At 48.5% G+C, this 20,844-nt stretch overlaps 2 protein-coding genes across 6 annotated transcripts; one reads left to right on the top strand and one right to left on the bottom strand.

Annotated features, from left to right (window-relative positions):
- Positions 1-9,703: 9,703 nt before the first annotated feature.
- LOC111160167 (matrix metallopeptidase 19) lies at positions 9,704-15,771 on the top strand. 3 transcript variants are annotated; one of them, XM_022523052.1, is made up of 9 exons: positions 9,704-9,948; positions 10,628-10,713; positions 11,635-11,765; positions 12,001-12,216; positions 12,700-12,945; positions 13,413-13,538; positions 14,138-14,302; positions 14,466-14,593; positions 14,761-15,771. In XM_022523052.1, the coding sequence occupies exons 2-9, from the start codon at positions 10,700-10,702 to the stop codon at positions 15,220-15,222; spliced, it is 1,488 nt and encodes a 495-aa protein (XP_022378760.1). In that variant the 5' UTR covers positions 9,704-9,948; positions 10,628-10,699; the 3' UTR covers positions 15,223-15,771. The 3 variants fall into 3 exon arrangements, with proteins under 3 accessions (XP_022378760.1, XP_022378758.1, XP_022378759.1); XM_022523050.1 differs by lacking the exon at positions 9,704-9,948 and adding an exon at positions 10,082-10,322; XM_022523051.1 differs by lacking the exon at positions 9,704-9,948 and adding an exon at positions 10,233-10,319.
- A 184-nt stretch (positions 15,772-15,955) lies between these two features.
- Positions 15,956-20,359, bottom strand: LOC111160153 (transmembrane protein 198-like). Of its 3 annotated transcripts, XM_022523024.1 has the most exons (5): positions 20,179-20,359; positions 18,892-19,151; positions 17,731-18,312; positions 17,114-17,271; positions 15,956-16,991 (listed from the first exon to the last, which is right to left on the bottom strand). In XM_022523024.1, the coding sequence occupies exons 2-5, from the start codon at positions 19,064-19,066 to the stop codon at positions 16,854-16,856; spliced, it is 1,053 nt and encodes a 350-aa protein (XP_022378732.1). In that variant the 5' UTR covers positions 19,067-19,151; positions 20,179-20,359; the 3' UTR covers positions 15,956-16,853. The 3 variants fall into 3 exon arrangements, with proteins under 3 accessions (XP_022378732.1, XP_022378734.1, XP_022378733.1); XM_022523026.1 differs by lacking the exon at positions 18,892-19,151 and having other exon boundaries at positions 20,179-20,358; XM_022523025.1 differs by lacking the exon at positions 20,179-20,359 and having other exon boundaries at positions 18,938-18,991.
- Between the last annotated feature and the right edge of the window lie 485 nt (positions 20,360-20,844).

Raw genomic sequence — 20,844 nt, forward strand, 5'->3', positions numbered from 1 at the left:
ACACATATCCTTATATGAGAGAGGCCATGTGAAGCTCGAGACCGAAATTGGAGTGATGGAAATTAGAGCCATAAGCCGCATCTAGAACCACCAGAAGCTGAAGAGGCAAGGAATATATTCTTCCCTAGAGCCTTTGGAGGGTATGTGACAGCTGACACTTTGGTTTTGAACTTTTGTTCTCCAAGCTATGAGAGAATAAATCTCCGTTGTTTTAATGCCACCAAATTTATGGTAATTTGAGAGTGCAGTCCTGGGAAATGAATACAGTGACCTTCACTTAAACCCCTGTTTTCAGTCTGATTTCATGTCCTGCTCTCCTCTGTCCTCTGGCTCAATTTCTCTGGAGGAAGAACTTCATATTTCTTCCTGGGAAGTTCCCTGAAGAAGTTACCTGGCTGCAGAAACATGGGAAAGGGGATCTTATATAAACTATATAAACTGTCCTTTTCCACTGCCATGCGAGGGACTGGTGCCTCCAAGCTCTGAGGCTTCTGGAATGAGGGGTAGGGTGGGGTTGTAAATTGGTTGGCTTCTTATTGGTTTCATCCGCTGTGGGTATTTAGGCTTCAACTTGCTCCAAATTGTGAGGTTGTCCCTCCTCTATTGGATTTCCTTCTTCCAAAATGTGTCATCTCCCATAGACAGTTGACTTTTTTCCTACTCTCCTTGTCCTTGTGGGTTTGTTTCTTTTTTATTCCTTTACTAGCATTTTTGAGGAGAGAGTATTCTATGTGCATGTTTAACTGGGTTTTTTTTTTTTTAACTTTTCAAACTGATTTTTTTTTCTATTTCCGAATTTACAATTTTTTTTTTGGAGATTCATTTATTTCCCTTAGAGAGAGAGAGAGAGAGCATGAGCAGGAGGGGCAGAGGGAGAAGGAAAGAGATTCAAAAGCAGACCCCATGCTGAGCACCCTGAATCCAGTCCTAGGACCCCAAGATCATGAACAGAGCCAAAACCAAGAGTTGGACATTTAACCAACTGCACCACTCAGGCCCCCTCTATTTCTGAATTTTAAATGTTTATTTGATCATAATGGCTTCTGGGTTTTGCTTCATGCTTAAGAACACTTTTAAAGAATACTTTTATGGTTCAATAACTTGCCTTTCAATCACTGCTTGATGTGCAATTTCTTTGAGTTCATTTAATGACATAAGATCTAACTTTTCTTTTTCTTTTTTTTTTTTAATTTTTTTTTAAAATTTATTTATTTGACAGACAGAGATCACAAGCAGGCAGAGAGGCAGGCAGAGAGAGAGGAGGAAGCAGGCTCCTTGCCGAGCAGAGAGCCCGATGCGGGGCTCGATCCCAGGACCCTGAGATCATGACCTGAGCCGAAGGCAGCGGCTTAACCCACTGAGCCACCCAGGCGCCCCTAACTTTTCTTTTTCAATGGCAAATAGTTACCCTAATTCTACTCACTGAAAAATCTACTCTTTCCTCACTGACTTGAAATATCCTAGTTATTATATGTGCTAATTTTTAAAAAAGATTTTATTTATTTATTTGACAGACAGAGATCACAAGTAGGCAGAGAGGCAGGCAGAGAGAGAGAGGAGGAAGCAGGCTCCCCGCTGAGCAGAGAGCCCGATGTGGGGCTCGATCCCAGGACCCTGAGATCATGACCTGAGACGAAGGCAGAGGCCTTAACCCACTGAGCCACCCAGGCGCCCCATATGTGCTAATTTTTTTTTTAAAAAGTTGTTTCTTTGATTAATGGGTAATATTATTTCTAACTTTGGAAGGGCCGTCTTATATTTATTCCCATATATACACTAGTAATTTTTTAAATTAATAAACTTTATTTTTTTAGAGCAATTTTAGGTTCACAGCAAGGCTGATTTGGTACAGAGAGTTCCTATATACCCCTTATCCCCACACATGCAAAACTTCCCTCACTATTGACATCCTAATCACAGTGATTACAGTGTTGAACCTATATTGACACATCATTATCACTTGCAGTCCATAGTTTACATTAGGGTTCACTCTTTTTTTTTTTTAAGATTTTATTTGTTTATTTGACAGAGAGAGATCACAGGTAGGCAGAGAGGCAGGCAGAGAGGGAGGGGGAAGCAGACTCCCCGCTGAGCAGAGAGCCCGATGGGGGGCTCAATCCCAGGACCCTGAGATCACGACCTGAGCCGAAGGCAGAGACTCAACCCACTGAGCCATCCAGGCGCCCCTAGGGTTCACTCTTGCTGTTGAATGTGCTATGGGTTTTGACAAATGTATGATGACATGTATCTACCATTGTAGTACCATACAAAATAGTTTCACAGCCCTAAAAGTCATCTGTATTTTGCCTGTTTGTCCCTTTCTTCCCCCAACCCATGGCAACCTGTATCTATAGTTTTGCCTTTTCCAGAATGTAATATGTAACCTTTTCAGATTGGTTTCTTTCAGTTAGTAATATGCTAACATGTAATAACATGGTTCCTCCATGTGTTTTCTTGGCTTGATAGCTCATTTTTTTCACCACTGAAAAATATTCCATAGTCTGGATGTATTACAATTTATTTATCCATTCACTTACTGAAGGATGTTTTGATTGCTTCTAAGTTTTGGCAATTATGAGTAAAACTGCACATAAACATTAATGTGCAGGTTTTGTGTGGACATAAGTTTGGCTTCATTTGGATAAACAGCAAGGCGTGTGATTACAGGATTGTATGATAAGAGTATGTTTGGTTTTGTAAGAAACTGCCAGTCTGTCTTCCAAAGTGACTGGACCCTTTTGCATTCCCACCAGTGGATGAATGGGAGTTCCTGTTGCTCCATATATTTGTCAGCATTTGGTGTTGCCAGTATTTTGGATTTTGGCCATTCTAATTGGTATGTAGTGTTAACTTGTAGATTTAATTTGTAATTCCCTAATGATATAGGATGTTGAACATCTTTTCATATGCTTTCTTGCTATCTGTATATCTTATTTGATGAGATGTCTAGGTCTTTCACCCATTTTTTAAAAAATCAGGTAGTTCGTTTTCTTATTATTGAGGTCTTTTTAAAAAAAAAGATTTTATTTATTTGTTTGAGGGGAGGTGGGGCAGAGGGAGAGGAGAGAGAGTCTTGAGCAGACTTGCCGCTGAATGCAGAGCTTGACTCAAGGACTTGATCCCATGACCCTGAGATCAGGACCTGAGCTGCAAACAAGAGTTGGAAGCTTAACTGACTGAACCATCCAGGCGCCCCATCTTATTACTGAATTTTAAGAGTTTTTTTTTGTGTGTGTGTATTTTGGATACTAGTCCTTTGTCAGATGTGTCTTTTGCAAATATTTTCTATCACCCTGTGGTATGTCTTCTTTTTCTCTTGACATTGTCTTTCTCACAGGAGAAGTTTTTAATTTTACTGAAGTTCAGCTTATTAATTGTTTCTTTCATCGATCATGCCTTTGACATTGTCCCTGAAAAGCTTTGTCATGCTCAAGGTCATCTATGTTTTCTCCCAGGAGTTTTATAGTTTTATGCTTAGATTTAGTTCTATGATCCATTTTGAGTTGATTAAGATCTGTGTCTAGATTCATTTCTTTTTCATGTGAATTTCCCCATGTTGAGATCCTTAATTTTATCACCTGTAAAGTCCTTTTTGCCATGTAAGGGAACATATTTAGAGGTTCTGGGGATTAGGACATGAACATATTTTGGGGCCATTATTGAGCATACACATTGGGTTACAAAGAGTCAAGAGCAAGGATGCATCTGGTTTTGTGGGGCCATCAAAGAGATAATACCATGAATCCAGGCATGTTCTTCCTCTCTCTCCTCTTATCTTGCCTCTGACCTTCTGTTTTGGGCTTTCCTAAGAATAGGCTTCTTCTAGTTCTGTGTCCTCAGAGGGGGGAAATATAGCCATAACTCATTGTGTGAGCTTTACATGTTTCAGATCCAGTCACATGAAGAGACTAACTTACTTCTTTGTCAGGCCCAGTTCCTAGGGGGTGAGGAGGAATAAATCTGCTTGACTCAGTTATCTATCTCTGGTTCAGTTAGCTGGTCTGGAAGGCAGAGTTTTTACATAGCATAAATATGGCTGCTGGCAGTCACCCATTTAACCATGTGGAAGGGGGACAGAGAAAGGTGATCACTATGAGATGGGGAAATTTCCCAAAGAAGTAACCACTGCATTTATGTACATATACCTTTACCCTCTGACCATATATTTTCATTATCTACCTGGGGAATATTGGTGGAAAAGTTTTAGAAGCACTGATAAATTCACTGATAAAAAGTGAAGCAATGAATGACAGATTAACCCAAGCTAGGTTTAGCTTCTTATGCTCCTTCAACTCTCCAATCTTTTACTCACTTCTTTTTCACACTCTTTTGTCACTGGCCTTTCCCATTGGCCTCATAGTAGAGGGCTAACATGCTTGCTTATCATTTCTTTCTCTTATCTTATTGACCACCATGGCTACTCTGGTCAGGGATCAGCCTTAATTTGTGACCAGTGATCAACTAGATATTTCTCCATCTGTTCCAGCTCTTGGTTTCCAAACATCTCTCAAATCTTTCCTCCCAGTGTGCTTCTATCCATCAATATCCGGCTTCCTTTTTGAAGGCAGGCAGTTAGGTATCATCTCAAGTTTTTACAACAGGGAAGCATCACTCCTATAACAACCCCCCCCACCCCAGCACACACACACACTCCTAGTGGACAATGGGCAACAAGCAAGAATACACATCCTTAAGAATAGCTTCTGGATAAAAAACCTGAGAATACATGGGGTGTCTGTGGTTCAGTCTGTTGGGCCTTCGACCCTTGAATTCAGCTCAGAGCATGATCTTTGGGTCATGGGATCTAACCCATGTTGGGCTCCATGCTCAGTGGGGAGTCCGCTTTTCTCCCTCTCCCTCTGTGCTCTCCTGTGCCCCTCCCCCTGTGCTCTTCTGTGTGCTCTCTCTCTAAATAAAAGTGCATAGATAAATCTTAAAAAAACAAAAACTATATATAGAATATAATGTTCTTTAGGATCAACAGTCTTCTTTCTCAATTATCTTTTTCTATTTCCCATTTCAAAAACTTCTTTCACAGCCTATGGATAATGCTTATTATGCCAAACCTGCTTGCAGCTTGAACTCAGACTGGAACTTTGCCCCTTTGATGCTTTATTATTATTTTTTTAAAGATTTATTTATTTACCTTAGAGAGAGCAAGCACAGGATCAGGGAGGGGCAGAGGCAGAGAGAGAGAGAGAGAGAAAGAGAGACTCTCAAGCCCATTCCGTGCTGATCAGGGAACTCAACATGGGGCTCGTTGTGGTACTCAATCTCATGACCCTGAGATCAGGACCAGAGCCAGAGTCAAGAGTCAGACACTTAACTGACTGAGCCACCCAGGTGCCCCTTGCCCCTTTGATGCTTTATAAACCTTTAGCTCTTTCTTGGCACCTGGGTGGCTCAGTGGGTTAAGCCTCTGCCTTCGGCTCAGGTCATGACCTCAGAGTCCTGAGATCAAGCGCCGCATTGGGCTCTCTGCTTGGTGGGGAGCCTGCTTCCCTCTCTTTTTCTGCCTACTTGTGATCTGTCAAATAAATAAACAAAATCTTTAAAAAATAAAATCCTTATCTCTTTCTTGCTCACTATATGCAGGATACACTTGTTTACTATGTTGATCCTTCCCCCATTGTCAAATTAATAAATTCACTAAAAAAAAAAAAAATATAACCACACTGGTCAACCCTCCACTATCCTTCTTAAGTAAGTTAGGAACAAAACAAGGGGCACAAAGGAGAACCTTCTCCCTATGTGCCTCCACCCTTAAGGGCTGCTTTCTTACCCCACTAGTCCTCTCTGCAGTTGCTGGCCTGGCAGAAGCAGAATTGGGTTATTTCTAGGTCTCCTTCCCCCATCCAGTTACTACCCTTTTCAAAAGGGGAAGTCAGTGCTGAACTATTTCCTTTGCCAACCTCCTACCAAAGCCTTTTGCCAATAAAAAAGGGATCCAAACATGAATTCTCCAGGCTCATGACAGTTCCCAAACATGAGGACAGATCTGTTTCTTGGGGTCACAAAGTGAGGGCAGGAAGCCAACGTACTTCCCCACATCCCACTGTCATTGGGAAAAACAATAAAGATAGTTTGGTTTTCATTAAGAAAAAGGCAGTCATTTCCAGAAGGAGCAAAAATCCTTTGTGTTACCATCATTTCCCTATCATCCTAGATGCTGAAAGAACATTTAAGTTTTTTCCCCTTTCATTAATTATTTTTTTAAAGATTTTATTTATTCGAGAGAGGGAAAGAGAGCACAAGCAGGAGGGAGAGGCAGAGGGAAAAGGAGACTCCCCCTCTGAACAGGGAACCTGACTAGGGGCTTGATCCCAGGACCCGGGATCATGACCTGAGCCAAAGACAGCCACTCAACCAACTGAGCCACCAGGCACCCCTTCTCCTTTAATCACTTTTTAAAAAATATTTTATTTATTTGAAAGAGAGAGAGTGCGAGCATGGGGGCAGAAGCAGAGGGAGAGGGACAAGGAGACTCCACACTGAGCATGGAACCTGAGGCAGGGTCTTGATCCCAAGACCCCAGTATCATAACCCGAGTCTAAATCAAGAGTTAGGTGCCCAACCTACTGAGCCACCCAGGTGCCCCCACTTGAGCTTCTTATTCCTCTACTCCCTCCTTACTCCAGAGGCTAGAATTGATCCCTTCAAACATGCCTTTGGCACTGTACTGAGTAATGGGATAACAGCAGAAGCCTCCAGCAATCTCTAGCAGAGTCCTGGGGGATGATACTTTCTCCTGTACACTGGAAACAAGGAGATCTTGGTCTTCCTCACACTTTGACAGGAACTGGAGAATGGAGAACGTAAGGATTTGGTCTGATATCCTCTCAACTGAGCCAGTTCGGGCCAGTGCCTGAGTATGTGTGTGTTTGAGGAGCTGTAGGTGGGTGGAAATGTTTGTGATGGGGAAGTACTTGTAGGGGGCCTGAGGAAGTCTGGAGCATCCTGGGAACAGAATGTACTAGTGCAGCCCCTGAGCCATCCCCAAACCCCTCCCACTTCTCTCGTCACTAACCGGTTCCAGCTGTGCGCAACCCAGGCCGTCGTTTCCTATCTGGCTTCTAGGAACTCATGATTAATTAAAGGAGTGTGTGTTGGGGGGAGGGTCCTCTTAAAAACAGAGGTTTCCAGGGTAACAGCTTGGAAAACTCAATCTCATTCAGCCAGGGAAAGTTCCCTCTCTCCTGATTCCCTCAGGGCTCAGGGGAAACAGGCCAGAAGCTAAGACTGCATTTCTCTAAATCAAGAGCAGCGTCTGGGCTGGTGAGTTATAACTTATGTTTTTCTCACCTCCAGTTTCCAGTTTCAGGTCCCAGACTTGCTCTTTACACCAGGATGTCCAGCCCCCTAGGGGCCACCCCATTCGGGTAAGGGTGGCTGTCAGAGAGGGCGGGTGGTGGTTTTAGAGACCCACTTTTCTTGGACTAAGAGACTCCTGACAAAACTTTACCATACAACCCATAGCCCTATTACCCCCCTCCACCCCCATCACTAGAAAATACTCTAAGAATCTAACCTACTTCCTCCTGTTATGGTTTAAAATATTTTAACTAAAAATATTTCCATACACAACCCTACAACCACATTCTGTGGATAGAGAGGGAAACTAGTTTGCAGGAAGGGAGCAAGCAAGCCAAAGAATGCAGGAGTTCTTTCCCTCGGAATCGAGTTCTCTTTTTGGGGCAGGCAGAGCACATGTCCTAACCCTTTGCACACATCCCCATATCTCCCGCAGCGAGAGATGACAAATTCAGAGGGAAAAAGAGCTGGGTCAGCCTGGCTCAAGGGGTGGGGGGTTGGTGGATAGGGGTGGCCACGATGTCACTATGGGACCGGTTAGTCATCTGTCCTTCCGAATGTGCCCCCCTGCAGCTCCTGGCTCTAGGGGGTTTTGTCTGGATGCCTGCGGAAACTCGGGCTGCAAAGATCATCACAGGTTGAGCCTGAGGCTCAACTTCTTCCTAGCTGTGTGACCTGAAGCAACCTATCAGAAACTCAGTTTCTTTTTCCATAAGAAGGTATTAATACCAGCCCTGTTGTTGAGGGTAGATGAGGTAAACTATTTCGCAGCTTTTACTATTTTACTCTATTCTCTCCTGGCTCCTTAGTATCTAGATGTGGTTCCATGCCAGAGTGAGTGCCCACCTTTTGTAATCATCTCTCACTAATATATTGTCACAGGTTTTGAAGTGTCCTCCCTGCTCTTTTTTTTTTTTTTTACCCCTCACATGAGGTGCCTAAAGGGAAGGAGATCAGCTATCACATTCATCTTACTTCTTTCTCTCACATCCTCCCTGTCTGTATCCTCCTCTCTCCCTCTCAGTCTCAACTCCTGTCCCTCCTCCATCATCACCATCATCATCACTATTATTATTGTTGTTATTATTATTTTACTATTTCTTATTGCTTTCTCTTCCATTCTAGCCCCAGTCCCTAGGGGCTGAGTCTGGACAGGCTAGAGCTAGAGCTGAACTCAAAGCCACAGAGTTGCAAGAAAATGGGTCAAATTGTTACTAGTGATTCTCTTCTGGGTAACATTTACTGGTGGTTTTCATGTTCTTCCTTGTTTATTTTGGTATTTTCCAAATTTACTACAATGAGCAAAGAACAACTTTTATTCAGGAAAAAGAGAAAAATTTACTTATTTATTTATTTTTAAAGATATTATTTATTTATGTATTTGACAGAGAACAAAAGAGCACAAGCAGGAGGAGCACAAGCTCCCCTAAGTGGGAGCCCGACGATATGGAACTCCATCCCAGGACCCTGGAATCATGACCTGAGACCAAGACAGACGCTTAACTGACGGAGCCAGCCAGGCACCCAAGAGAAAACTTTAATCAGAAAAAAATTATAATTTTCAACTGGACCATGTCCTGTTCTCAAAAAAGGAGGGAGTGAGGGGTGGAGGGTGGAAAGAAGGGGAGAAGAACAAGGTTGCGAAAGAACCCTGCAGTGGGCTGAGTGAGAGGAGAGCTGGTTCCTAAACCCAGTCATTTCCTGGGGACATCAGCCTTGATGATGGCCTCAGTCATGGCCTTTGTCACTTATCGGTCAGAAGGTCTCTGTCCTTCCTTGCCTGTCACTGGCCATTTGGGACCTAGTCACCTGATTATTACCCAGTTGAGGGCTGGGTGGGTCAAGGGCTCAGCATCATCGAGGGCAACAATATGAGTCAGGAGTATTCCCCACCATGACCCAGGAGTGTGAAGGGTTCCCCTGTAAAGCCTGCCAGTTTTATAGCATAGCATATGCAAAAGGACTTGGCATTGGGGTCCTACTGAGAACATGAGTTCAGTAACCCTTTCTCCCAGTCCTATCCTTACTTCTTTGTGCATTTGAAGGATATGCAAATGTGTGGCGCATAAATGAGAGTGGAACCCTTAGTGGCTCCTAAACATTTGAAGAACAAAACTGAGAGTCATCAGTGTGGTGGCTGGAAAGAGTATGGGTTATGACAGGTTATGGAGTCAGCAGAGCGATTTGAATCTAGCCAGATCAATTGGGAGCTTCATGTGCTCAGTCAAGTTCCCTCTCTGGGTCTCCATTTCCTCTTATAAAAAATGGCCAAAAAATAAAAAACAAAACAAAAACAAAAAATAAGAGGCAAAACAAAAACCAAACAAATGGATGCCTGAGTGGCTCGGTGGGTGAATCTGCTCCCTTTGGTTCAGGTCATAATCCCAGGGTCTGAAACCCGAGCACCTAAGCTGCTCCCTTCCCCTTTAGTTTTATTTTTTTCCCTATTGTTGTACAGACAAGGACCCATGAAGGGTGAAGATGAGGAGTTTGCTGTCCCCAGGTTCCTGGGGCATAAGAATGTCCAACTCCAGGGGATAGTCATGGTCCCTACCCTGGTCTGTGCTGGGATTCTGCTTCTCCTCCTGCCAGGATGCTCACCCCCAGGACAGTGTGAAAAGTCTTCCCATCTCCAGGGTAGGACTCTTTGGGAATGGACTCTGCTGGGGGCTCTTCTTGACAGAAGCTCTGTGGCAGGGCAGGGGTTAATGGTGAATTGCAACATATCTCTGGGCTGAGTCACCTCCCACTGCCACTCCCCCCAATTTCCCTCCTCTGAGGTTTTATAAAGAGGGCCAGAGACTGGAGAGTGGCAAGAACTGGAAGCAGGAGGTCCCCCGACCCAATCTGCTCCCCCAAGTTCCCAGAGATCTCAGGGCAGAAGGCCCAGACAGCCTCTGGAGTTGTTGCCTGGTTCAACCATGGACTGGCAGTGGCTGTGGCTGGGTTTATTACTCCCTATGACAGTCTCAGGCCGGGCCCTGGGGCCTGCAGGGAAAGAGACAGCAGTGGTGAGTCCTCCTGGGAAGGAGGGACCCAGGCCCAGGAAGGGATTGGGGTATTACGCCACAGTCCCACCCAAGCCTCCCTCCTGACCTTCAACCTGCCTTTCTCTTCCTTCTTCTGCTCCATGATCTACTCCTACCCATCTCACGCTTCTTGCCTTTGTTCCACCTGAGCCCCTTCCCTGAGATGCCCTTCCTTTAGTCCTTCCATGTCTGCCCCCTCCTATCCTCATGGGTCTGTTAGGCCACTGAGAAGTTTTACCCTGAGACTCATTCCCCTTTTATTCTGCTTACCGTGACCCCCATCATAGGATTACCTGTTGCAATATGGGTACCTGCAGAAGCCTCTAGAAGGACCTGATGACTTCAGGCCAGAAGATATTATGGAGGCTCTGAGGTGAGAGGTCATAAGGCACATGCCTTATTAAGGGTCAAGGTTGCAAAGTCATCTTTCCATCTGCTTTTTCCATCCCTTCCTCTCACCAGGCCCACTTCTGCCTGACCCCAATCCATGCTGGGGAGCTAGAGAATGGGTTGCTATCACTCTTAGGGGGGTGGGGCATGGAATGAGATGGGGATTCAAAGATGAGGAGCAGTCATTGGATCTTCCTAGACCCTGAGCATCCCTTTGGAGGCTCCATTCCACATTGTATCCAATACACTATTAGCGACATACCACATGAAGCATAATTTACAGATAAAACTATGAGTCGAGTTGATTTGGAGTTGAGTTGTTGGGATGATGTTGCTTTTTGTGGACATTTAATTCAGCATTTATTTCTATTTTGAAGTTGTCTTTTCCTATTTTGGATCTAATGGGTAGTTTTTCTTTCTGCTCTCAGCTGTGTTCACAGTTCCTTGAAAAGCCGCAGTGCCTGCAGGGCCTGAGCTTTGAAATTGCCCCAGAGCTGGCTGGGCTGGGAGGGGAGTCCAGCCATCAGGAGAAGGCTGAGGGAGGACAGGCTCTCAGGTTGGACCAATGGTGGGAGAGTCTCCAGAGCAGGGGGTGGGGCACTTCCCCAGAGCAGAAGAAGTTTAGAAATTGCAGTAGAGGAAGAAGGCTACACCTGAGGGAAACCTTACACACAGATAAGAGACTGAAGATGGGGAGGTGAAGCTGGAGTATTGCTATTTCTGCAGAACAGAAGAGAAAGTCCTAATTATGAAGACTGGATACGGGAGTGACCCCATCAGTTTCAGAGATCCTGTGCCATTCTCACCTACCACTGTGGGCAGAAGGGGCCAAGGAGCTATCCCCAGTTTCCAGTCATTCCAGACTCCCCTGCCCTGCTGGGCCCATCCCTCTCCCTCTTTTCAGAGCTTTTCAGGAAGCATCTGAGCTGCCAGTCTCAGGTCAGCTGGATGATGCCACAAGGGCCCGCATGGGGCAGCCCCGTTGTGGCCTGGAGGACCCCTTCAACCAGAAGACCCTTAAATACCTCCTGCTGGGTGAGGACTGAGACTGGGAAAGGGAGGGAAAGGAGCCCGTGGCATAGCTCTGGAGTACAGGTGGCATTGGGACAGGCTGGTCCAGCTCAGTGTTGAATGGATGATCACCTGGTGATTAACTGATCATTGCCTGCCTGGAGACATAACTTTTTTGAGCGAATGCTTAGACTCAGGGGAGCTCTTTGGGGTTGGCAGAGGATCTCTGTTTCTAACCTATTTTCTGTCCAATAATCAGGCCGCTGGAGAAAGAAGCACCTGACCTTCCGCATCTTGAACCTGCCTTCCACCCTCCCGCCCCACACAGCCCGGGCTGCCCTGCTTCAAGCCTTCCAGTACTGGAGCAATGTGGCCCCCCTGACCTTCCGGGAGGTGCAGGCTGGCTTTGCTGACGTCCGCCTCTCCTTCCATGGCCGTCAGACACCATACTGCTCCAATTCCTTTGATGGGCCTGGTAGGCACCAGCTCTCGGTTCTCACCTCACAGACATTTGAGATGATCTCTGTCCCCTTGAGCCAGTGACTCTGCATCCTTAATGTTCAGGCTGCTCCCTATGCCCAACTGCACCCCACACTCTCTAACCACCTTCTAATATTCTCTTATAAAGCAGCTGGTCACCTCCCTGGGGTCTTATCAAGCTTCCTCTTTGAAGCTTATGCTTTAGTCCTTGGTTTAAGTTCTCCTGCTCAAGACACCCCTCAGAGAGGACTGGGCCAGAGAGAAGAGAGTGGTTGAGAAGTATAGAGACAGAGGGATGGGCAACACAGAGAGAACTGGGTGATGACAAGGGGAGGTGAAAATTGAGAGAGAGGCATCTGAGAGACTGAATACAGTTGGAAATTTAAGGGAATGGAGAAATTGGGGTTTATAACATGCAGGGGATACTTTAGCCTAGGAGACTCTGACCTCCTTCCTGTCCACCTTTGTCTTTGTCCAGGGAGGGTCCTGGCCCATGCTGACATCCCAGAGCTGGGCAGTGTGCACTTTGATGAAGATGAACTCTGGACTGAGAGGACTTACCGGGGGGTGAATCTGCGCATCATTGCAGCCCACGAATTGGGCCATGCCCTGGGGCTTGGGCACTCTCGATATACCCAGGCCCTCATGGCCCCTGTCTATGCTGGCTACCGGCCCCACTTCAAGCTGCACGCAGATGATGTGGCAGGGATTCAGGCTCTCTACGGTTAGTTTTTTCCCTCAGGTTATGGCTAATCATGACCCCTAGTGATCCTGAGGTCAGTGTGACCAGCATCTCTTCAGGCTGAAGAGACTGGTCTAACCTCCATGGTGGGAAATGACTTGGCTTCTTTCTCTTCCTCCTGCCCAGTTATTTAGGCTTCTTCATTTTCAGGAGTTGTTTTTCTGACACTTCCATGTCTGACCTTCCTTTCAGGCCTCTCTCTCCTCTTACCCATTCTTGGGGATGAAGAAGAATCAGTGTTCCAGCAAACTTCCTTCCTCCTTTCTGGTGCCTCTCAAAACTAAAATGTGTCTCCTGTCGATATCAATATGATCTTGCCTCCCACCAAGAGAAATTCTCTAGGATTCCCTTTTCCACTTTCTATGGGGACTCTGAGGCAAACTTATAGAAGAGTGGGGAGGCCAGGTGCTGTGAGTTCTCTCCTTGAGCAGCATTATGTGGCCTTGCAGGGAAGAAGAACCCAGAGATAGAAGATGAGGAAGAAGAGATGGAGCTCCCCACTATACCACATGTACCCACAGAACCCAGTCCCATGCCAGACCCCTGCAGTGGTGAACTGGATGCCATGATGTTGGGTGAGGCCCTTCCCCTCCAGGCTATAGGCAGGCAGCGGCAGCAGCCCACTGATCTTGAGACCTGGACAGATGGGAATGACGTGGGACCTCAGCATGAGCAGAAGAGGTTAGATACCAGACAGGGGTGAGTGGCCATGGAAGAAGGCACGTGGCATGGAGAGGAAGGCTTCAGAGCCAAATTAAAGGTGGGCTAGGTGGGCATTTACCTCAGTGTCTTCCCTATAAGGGCCAGCAAAACATATCTGGTAATATAGCAAGGTGAAGAAAACTCTATTTCTTAGAATGTCTGTTAGAGAAGGTATCATACCTGCATGGAAGGACAACTTGGAAGCTACTTAGAATAGGAGGTGAGGTCCCCAAAGGTGAGCTATCTGCAGGGTTTTTGTTTTATTGAGTGAATCAGAGCTGAATTGGTCTGAATAACAAAGAGGCTGAACACGGAGTCTTTCTTCTCTACCTTAATCCTCTCTTTAAATTAAAGTTGAATAAAGTTTTGAGGCCCAGTCTGTGGGAGGAGAGCAAATTATCAGCCTGCCTGCAGTGCCCGTAAACCTTTATTTGACCCAAGTCTTTTTGACTTGTCCACACTTTACCCTCAGGGCCCCGCGGGAAGACTTATGCCTTCAAGGGGAACTACGTGTGGACGGTGACCGATTCAGGGCTGGGTCCCTTGTTCCAAGTGTCTGCCCTTTGGGAGGGGCTCCCAGGAAACCTAGATGCTGCTGTCTACTCTCCTCGAACACAATGGATTCACTTCTTTAAGGGTAAAAGAGAATGGTTTACGGTGTGTTACCTGAGGAGGGCCTACGATTAAAGAAGCCATAAAAGGGAGGGAGAGATGAGAAATTTCTGGAAGGGTGGAATGGGAGAACCAAAAGCTATCACCTGGAGACAGACATAACCTGTTCTTTCCTTCCCGGCTCTCAGGAGACAAGGTATGGCGCTATATTAATTTCAAGATGTCTCCTGGCTTCCCCAAGAAGCTGAACAGGGTAGAACCCAACCTGGATGCAGCTCTCTATTGGCCTTTCAACCAAAAGGTGTTCCTCTTTAAGGTACAAAGTTCAAAGCAAGGGCAAATCCCTTCTTAGGAGAGGTGGGCTACCTCACACTGAGAAGCAGACTTGCTCTTGAAGGGAGATCATTTGCAGCTGGGGGTAGATCTGGGGATCTTTAAGCTCTCTCCTTATCCTCTTCTTCTCCCTACCCACCCTACCCCTAGGGCTCCGGATATTGGCAGTGGGATGAGCTGGCCCGAACTGACTTCAGCCACTACCCTAAACCAATCAAAGGCTTGTTTACGGGAGCGCCAAACCAGCCCTCTGCTGCTATGAGCTGGCGGGATGGCCAGGTCTATTTCTTCAAGGGTAAACAATACTGGCGCCTCAACAGGCAGCTACGAGGAGAGAAAGGCTATCCCAGAGATACTGCCCGCCACTGGATGCACTGTCATCCCCAGACCTCAGTCCCCACTCTGTCAGGTGGAGATGCCACTTCTTTATCCTCAGGCACTGACCACTCTGCCATAGGAACCACCTTGGGTTCCACTTCCTCAGCCATAGGTACCACCTTGAACACTGACCACCCACCCAGAGACCCTATCTTGGACATTAGCCCCTCAGCCACAGGCTCCCCCACCCTTCCATTCCCTGGTAATGTCAGGGAGGCCTGCCCGGAGGCCTGAGAGGAGACAAATGTCGGCTCCCTAGGCTGCGGGGCTGCAGCAGGGGGATGAACAATAGACTTCAGGGCTTGAAAGGTCCCAGCTCCAGCCACCACTCCTCTGTGCTCTTGCCCTCCTGGGCAGTGACTCCCTAACTCTGGGTCAGCTCCCAACTTTATACATTCCTTCGCTCATCCTACATAGCTCCTTCCAACTGTGTTATCTACTGTCTGGAAGACAGCAGTAGAAGGAAGGCATCCCTCAGGACCTTGGCTGACAGGTGGCAACAGCTGGGACGCTAAATGCCTGGGTCCCATTCTTCCCAGACAAAGTGCAAGAAAATGGCATGGCCAGTAAAATGAGCAAGGGTTTTGGAACCCTTTAAGAATCACATTTACTTGCTTATGACTTTGGGCAAGTTAATTAACCTCATTGAGCCTCAGATTCCCCATCTGCTCAATAAGGTTAATACTGGTCCCGCAGGGTGTTTGCATTAAATGAAATACTTTTTGTGAAGTGCAGGGCACAATGTCTGGCACATTTGTGCTTAATAAAGGCTAACTCCATGTTTGTTAAAGAGGACTGAACAGCTCTTCCTCTGGCTATGCGTGTGTGTAGCTGTGAGTTCGGTAGTCCAGTCTGGTGAGGATAGCCGTATCAGATCTTTAGGGGACAGAGGACTTATCAGTCTGGCTAACTGTTTGGGGGTGCAGAGAAAGAAAAGAGCAGCAACAGCAGAGGCTGGACTCCCTGGTTCAGTGTTCAATGCCATTTTATTCACATGCCCCATGTTCTTCCTCCCTCCCATCATAGCTTTGTTGCCCAGGGGAGGAACACATCTTCCTTCATGCTGTCGGGGGAACCAGGGAACAAACTCTGAGCAGGAAAATCAGAGGAGGGAGTTAGAATGGGTTAGTGGCTGGGATAAAGTTCTAGTGAAGGAGATGAGCATCACCTACAATGGGAAGCAGAGAAGGCACTTGTCTCCCATGCAGCGGTGAAGACCAGGCTGCTTTGGGCAAAAGGGCAAGACTCTGGCATGTGTGCCAATGGTCTCCCCTTGGAGAAGTAGACAGCTGTGGGGGGAGGCAGGTTCTGTGCCATGCATTGCCCCGTGGTCTTCCCCACATTAAGGAGAGAAAGGCAAGCACCATGGAGGACGGTATTCCCAAATGAGGTAGGAGAACGGGACTTGAGCCTATGGAAGCCAGGAGCTCCTCTGTGCCCTTCTCCCCATCAAATAGCTATCAAGTGCTTTAGGGAGCTACCTGGTTTTCTGTAGGTCCTACAACAACAAAACCCCCTATTCTACCATCGTGAGGCACACTGAGGCAAGTATGTAAAAGGCTCTTTGGGTAAGGGCCCTCCTTGGTTTGGAGGGAATTAGGAAACCAGTTACTCTAGGGGCAGGGCACCTCTATTAGTGGACAGAGGTAGGTACTCATCCTTCCATTCCTCTCCCCTCCTCACAAGATTCCCCTTTATCTGTCTCTGAAACATATCCCTACAGGACTGGTCTGGGTTGGAGTACAGATTCTATCCCCAGTGACAGAGGTGGGGAAGTTTGTGTGTGGGTCCTGTGGGCTCAGGCCCTGCACACTTGGTGTTCCAAGGCCCTTGCTAGGGCTCGAAGCATCAGTGGAGGTTTAGGCTCAGGTCCGGGTGGAACCAGAAGGTGTGGTGAGGGGTACAGTGGAACCACAGTCGGAATCCAGGTCCAGGACGGTGTGGGGGGCTGTGGCCTGGGGGCCTGGTCCCAGTTGGCGCTCTCGAAGGCTCTGGAGATAACTCTGGGGAGGCACAGGGCAGAGAGGGCAGAAGGTAGGGCCTGGGTCAGAACCCCCCATCCCGACCCCAACCATCCCCATGCGCCCTCTGCCCCATCCCCAGGTGTGCTCCTCCCCTCACTCACGGGAGCCAGACTATCAGCGGGGCTCCGGGTGTTGGGGGGAAGCTGGCGCCGGTAGCTGCCTTCACAGAGCCCCACCCCAGCAGATGTCCGGTGCAACTTGGCCTCTTGCTGGCGGATCCGAAGGAGTTGAAGATGCCTTCGCTGGTGGCTCAAGACCACTGCTTGGGAGGGGGCCATACGGACTCAGGGAGGCCCCTTGAGACCCTGAATTCTACCCCCAAACACCTTTACCCTCTACAGAAACCCATTTGATCTCCCTATTGTATCTCTCTCAAACCTCATTTCCTCTCTGGTTATTCTGAAAGAAACTCTTCTTTGGAACCCTCCTGCACTTTCCTCTTGGGCTTCTCTGAGACCTTTCTTTCCTTCCATAATAGTCCCCAGGAATTAACTCCTCTCTGCTTCCTCTGACAATTTTTCCTCATTCTTACCCAGACCGTTGGCTCCTCCAACTCTAACTTCCTTTCAATACCCTACCCATTCATCTTGGACACCGCCACCCTTAAATATATTTTCCCCCTTCCCATCCCCCTTCCCGCCACCGCCCTGTCAAGTCTGGGAACTGGGGACATGAGAAGGCACAGGTTGGCTGCTTCTGTACCATGGCACTAACTCACCATTGGCGTGGCCTCCATGTTCCTCATCCATGAGCTTCCACTGGGCCAGGGCCCCAAGGGCCCCCAGGGCTGGCCAGGTGCCCAGCAAGACCCAGCTATACCAGCAGAGAGGAGGCAAGGCTGGAAGTGCCTGCAAGCGTTGGCCCAGCCGACTGCCCAGTGCCAGCCCCTCTAGGAAGTAGTCAGCACAGGCCACCAGCACCGCAGCACCCAGCAGGGCTGTGCCCAGAACTGTGAATGGACGTGGCCACCGAAGCGTGAGCAGGGCTCCCAGAAGTGCCAGCCCCACCAACCCCCCAGCTGGCACCCAGGCTGAAGGTGGTTGGTAGATGGGCTCTGTGCCCAGCAGGGCCCCGGCACCCAGGGTCAGGCCTAGCAGGAGACCAGTCAGGAAGAGCCCAACGCTGCGAACCAACATGGTGACCAGGCCACAGAGGAGTCCGATGCCCAGCGCAATGCCCGCGCTCACCTCCAGGCTCAGCTGTGTCTCTAGCACTCGCTCCTTGTGGCACAGCAGGAAGATCACCAGAGCTCCCGACAGCAGGCCCGAGAGAAACATTACTGCCTTGAAGCAGCGGTAGCCTGGGAAGGGAGGCAGGAGGCACTGAGAGAAAGTAGACATCTACAGGGACGGCTCTGATGAATTAGAAGGGAGAGGAGTGGCTAATCAGAGGGGCAGAAGACAGGAGCAGCAGCCCAGGGACCTCAAGGCAAGGGGCAGAAAGGGATCATCTCAAAAAAGGCAGGGACCTTCCAAAAACTGTGAGGAGGTGGGAGGAAAAAAATCAGGAGGTAAGATGGATACATTGCAGGGAGTAAATACAGAAGGAAGGTTTAGTACTTCCAGGAATGGTAGACAGGAAAAAATCAGCACAGGCCAATTCAGGTTATTGGGGAAGGGTTGAAGAAGACTTAAACATGGAGGATAATGTGGGAATGGAGTTTTGAGGTAGGGGGAAGGGAGAGGCAAGTGAGAATTGGCAGGGGTCAGAGCTAGAGAGCATGGATATAGGGTGTGGACAAGAAGAACTGGCACCACTGAAGGTAGGGACCCCTGACAGAAGAATAGAGGTGGCTCAGGAGCAAAGGAGAAAGTTGGCATCCTCCTTGAGGGTGACAGTTTTGGGCAGCTGCCCCCCAGAATCCTGGCCCTGCCCTCACCGAAGCAGCAGTAGATGATTCCAAAGCAGCAGCAAAGAGCACACACCAGGGCGGGTGCCAGTTCAGGATTGTCCTGGGGTTCCAAGACACATCTTGGGTCTGGAGGCTCTGGGAGTTGTTGATTAAAGGGCCTGGGGTCAGAAGTCATGGCCAGGGGCAACAGGGCTTCCTCCATGGCCGAAGAAAAGGTGATCCCAGAGGGGAAGATCAGTGTCAGCTCCTCTCATCCATCCATGAATGTCTTGAGGGGGATGGGAAACCTGCAAGGGGGTAGGGGGCAGGAACTCAGGTGCCCATGAATCTTGAGAATTCTGTACCTCTGCTTCTTATGAAGAAAGGCCAATTTCAGGAGGGAGTATGGCCTTGCTGGAGTAACTGAAAAAATCCACAGGATTGGGTCAAGGGGAACCAGCTGTCTTTTTACTACCCTCTGAAACAAGGACACGAAGTAAAACTTAAACTATCTTATAAATCTTATAAGGTTATGAAACTTTATCTGCTCCCTAGCTTCCCAGGGTGGGTTGGAGAGAGTAAAAAGTCCTAGGTCGGTGGAAGGAGGGGCCCAGGGACACTAGTGAGACTGGGCGCTAAAGGCCAGCAGCTTGTTCCAGCTAAAAGAAAGCTTGCCCCATCTGCAGCTGGGACTCAATACTACCCCACTGGACTGGGAAAGGTGGGGTTAATTGAGGGGGTAGGAGGAGAAAGAGAAGAGAATGAGTCATGGTGGGGTCTCTGGACAGCTGTTCCAACCCCAGGGAAGGAAGAGGGGAGAAAAGAAACAGACACTAAAAGAGTTTGGGACAAGGAATTGAGTAGAGAGAGTCCCCACACTTTGCCAAGGTTCTGAAGCCCCAGCTCATGTGGAGATGGAGTTGTTGGGGGGAAGGGGCATCTGGCCACAGTCCAGTTCCCATGGTCCCTCTTGGACTAAGCAGGCACCTTGCCCACAGACATCTCACATCCTGGTACACCGCCTCTTGCTCCTCCTCTCAGGACATTGGTGGGACTTTTCCTACCCCTCCCTTTCCCCCCCCCGGGGTGTCGCGGCTGCCAGTAGAATTTGAATTCGGCTCCTGAAAGAACATCAAGGAGGGGCTGGTACTGGGGGCACTGTGGGAGTAGGGTAGGAGGGATGCAGGCACTTTCATCCGTCTTCTTTTGGACACCAAGGTCCTAACAATCTAGAGGGTTGGCGTGGGGATTCCCTGGGGCTCCTCTCTTCAATCCGCTTGGAAGTCTAGGGACTCTAAACAAGGACAGATTGGGGAAGGAGTGTTAACTACTCACCACCCTGCCAGGGCTCAGGAGAGGAGGGGGTAGAAGTGCTTCCCTAACCCCCCTGCTGCATCCTTGCCCGGAGGTCCTAGGCGTCGGGGCGGCTGTCGGGCCTGGACACCGCCAGGGCCACTCTGTTCGTTGCCCCCTAAACTCTTGCAAGCCGAAGCCCAAGCCCCGTGAGCTAAATGCAACCAGCCTGGGGGTGGAGGAAGGGGACAGGGTGTGTGGGGGGTGACATCACGGGGCGGGCCCCTCCAACTCTTTTCCCTTTGGGTGGGGGGGACCCAGTTTGCCCACTGCTCTAGGCTGGGACCAGAGATCCCCCACCCATAACAGGGATAGGTTTTGGGGACACCACAAGACGTTTGGGGAAAGATCTCTGAATGCTCAGGCGATGACTCGACAACTAGACGCTCTCAAACTCCCAACTGGGGTCCCAGCGCCCCCCTAGCCCGGGCTTGGTTTCTTCCACTTCCCAGAGAATTGGAGTATTGTCTTCTGGAGAACCTGGTGGTCGAGATCGGGGACCCGGGGAAGGGGCTTTTACAGGACTGGGGGCGCCGGCGAGGGGCTCATGGGCGGAAAAACTTGCGGAGCAAGACGGGGTCTGGAAGGGGGACTAACCAGAGAAGCGCGAGCAGAGGAGGGGACCCAAGCTGGGTCTGCGTGGGGGCG

This window comes from Enhydra lutris, unplaced genomic scaffold (genome assembly GCF_002288905.1).
Source record: "Enhydra lutris kenyoni isolate GAN:26980312 unplaced genomic scaffold, ASM228890v2 scaffoldscaffold74, whole genome shotgun sequence".
NCBI classification, from domain to species: Eukaryota; Metazoa; Chordata; class Mammalia; order Carnivora; family Mustelidae; genus Enhydra; species Enhydra lutris.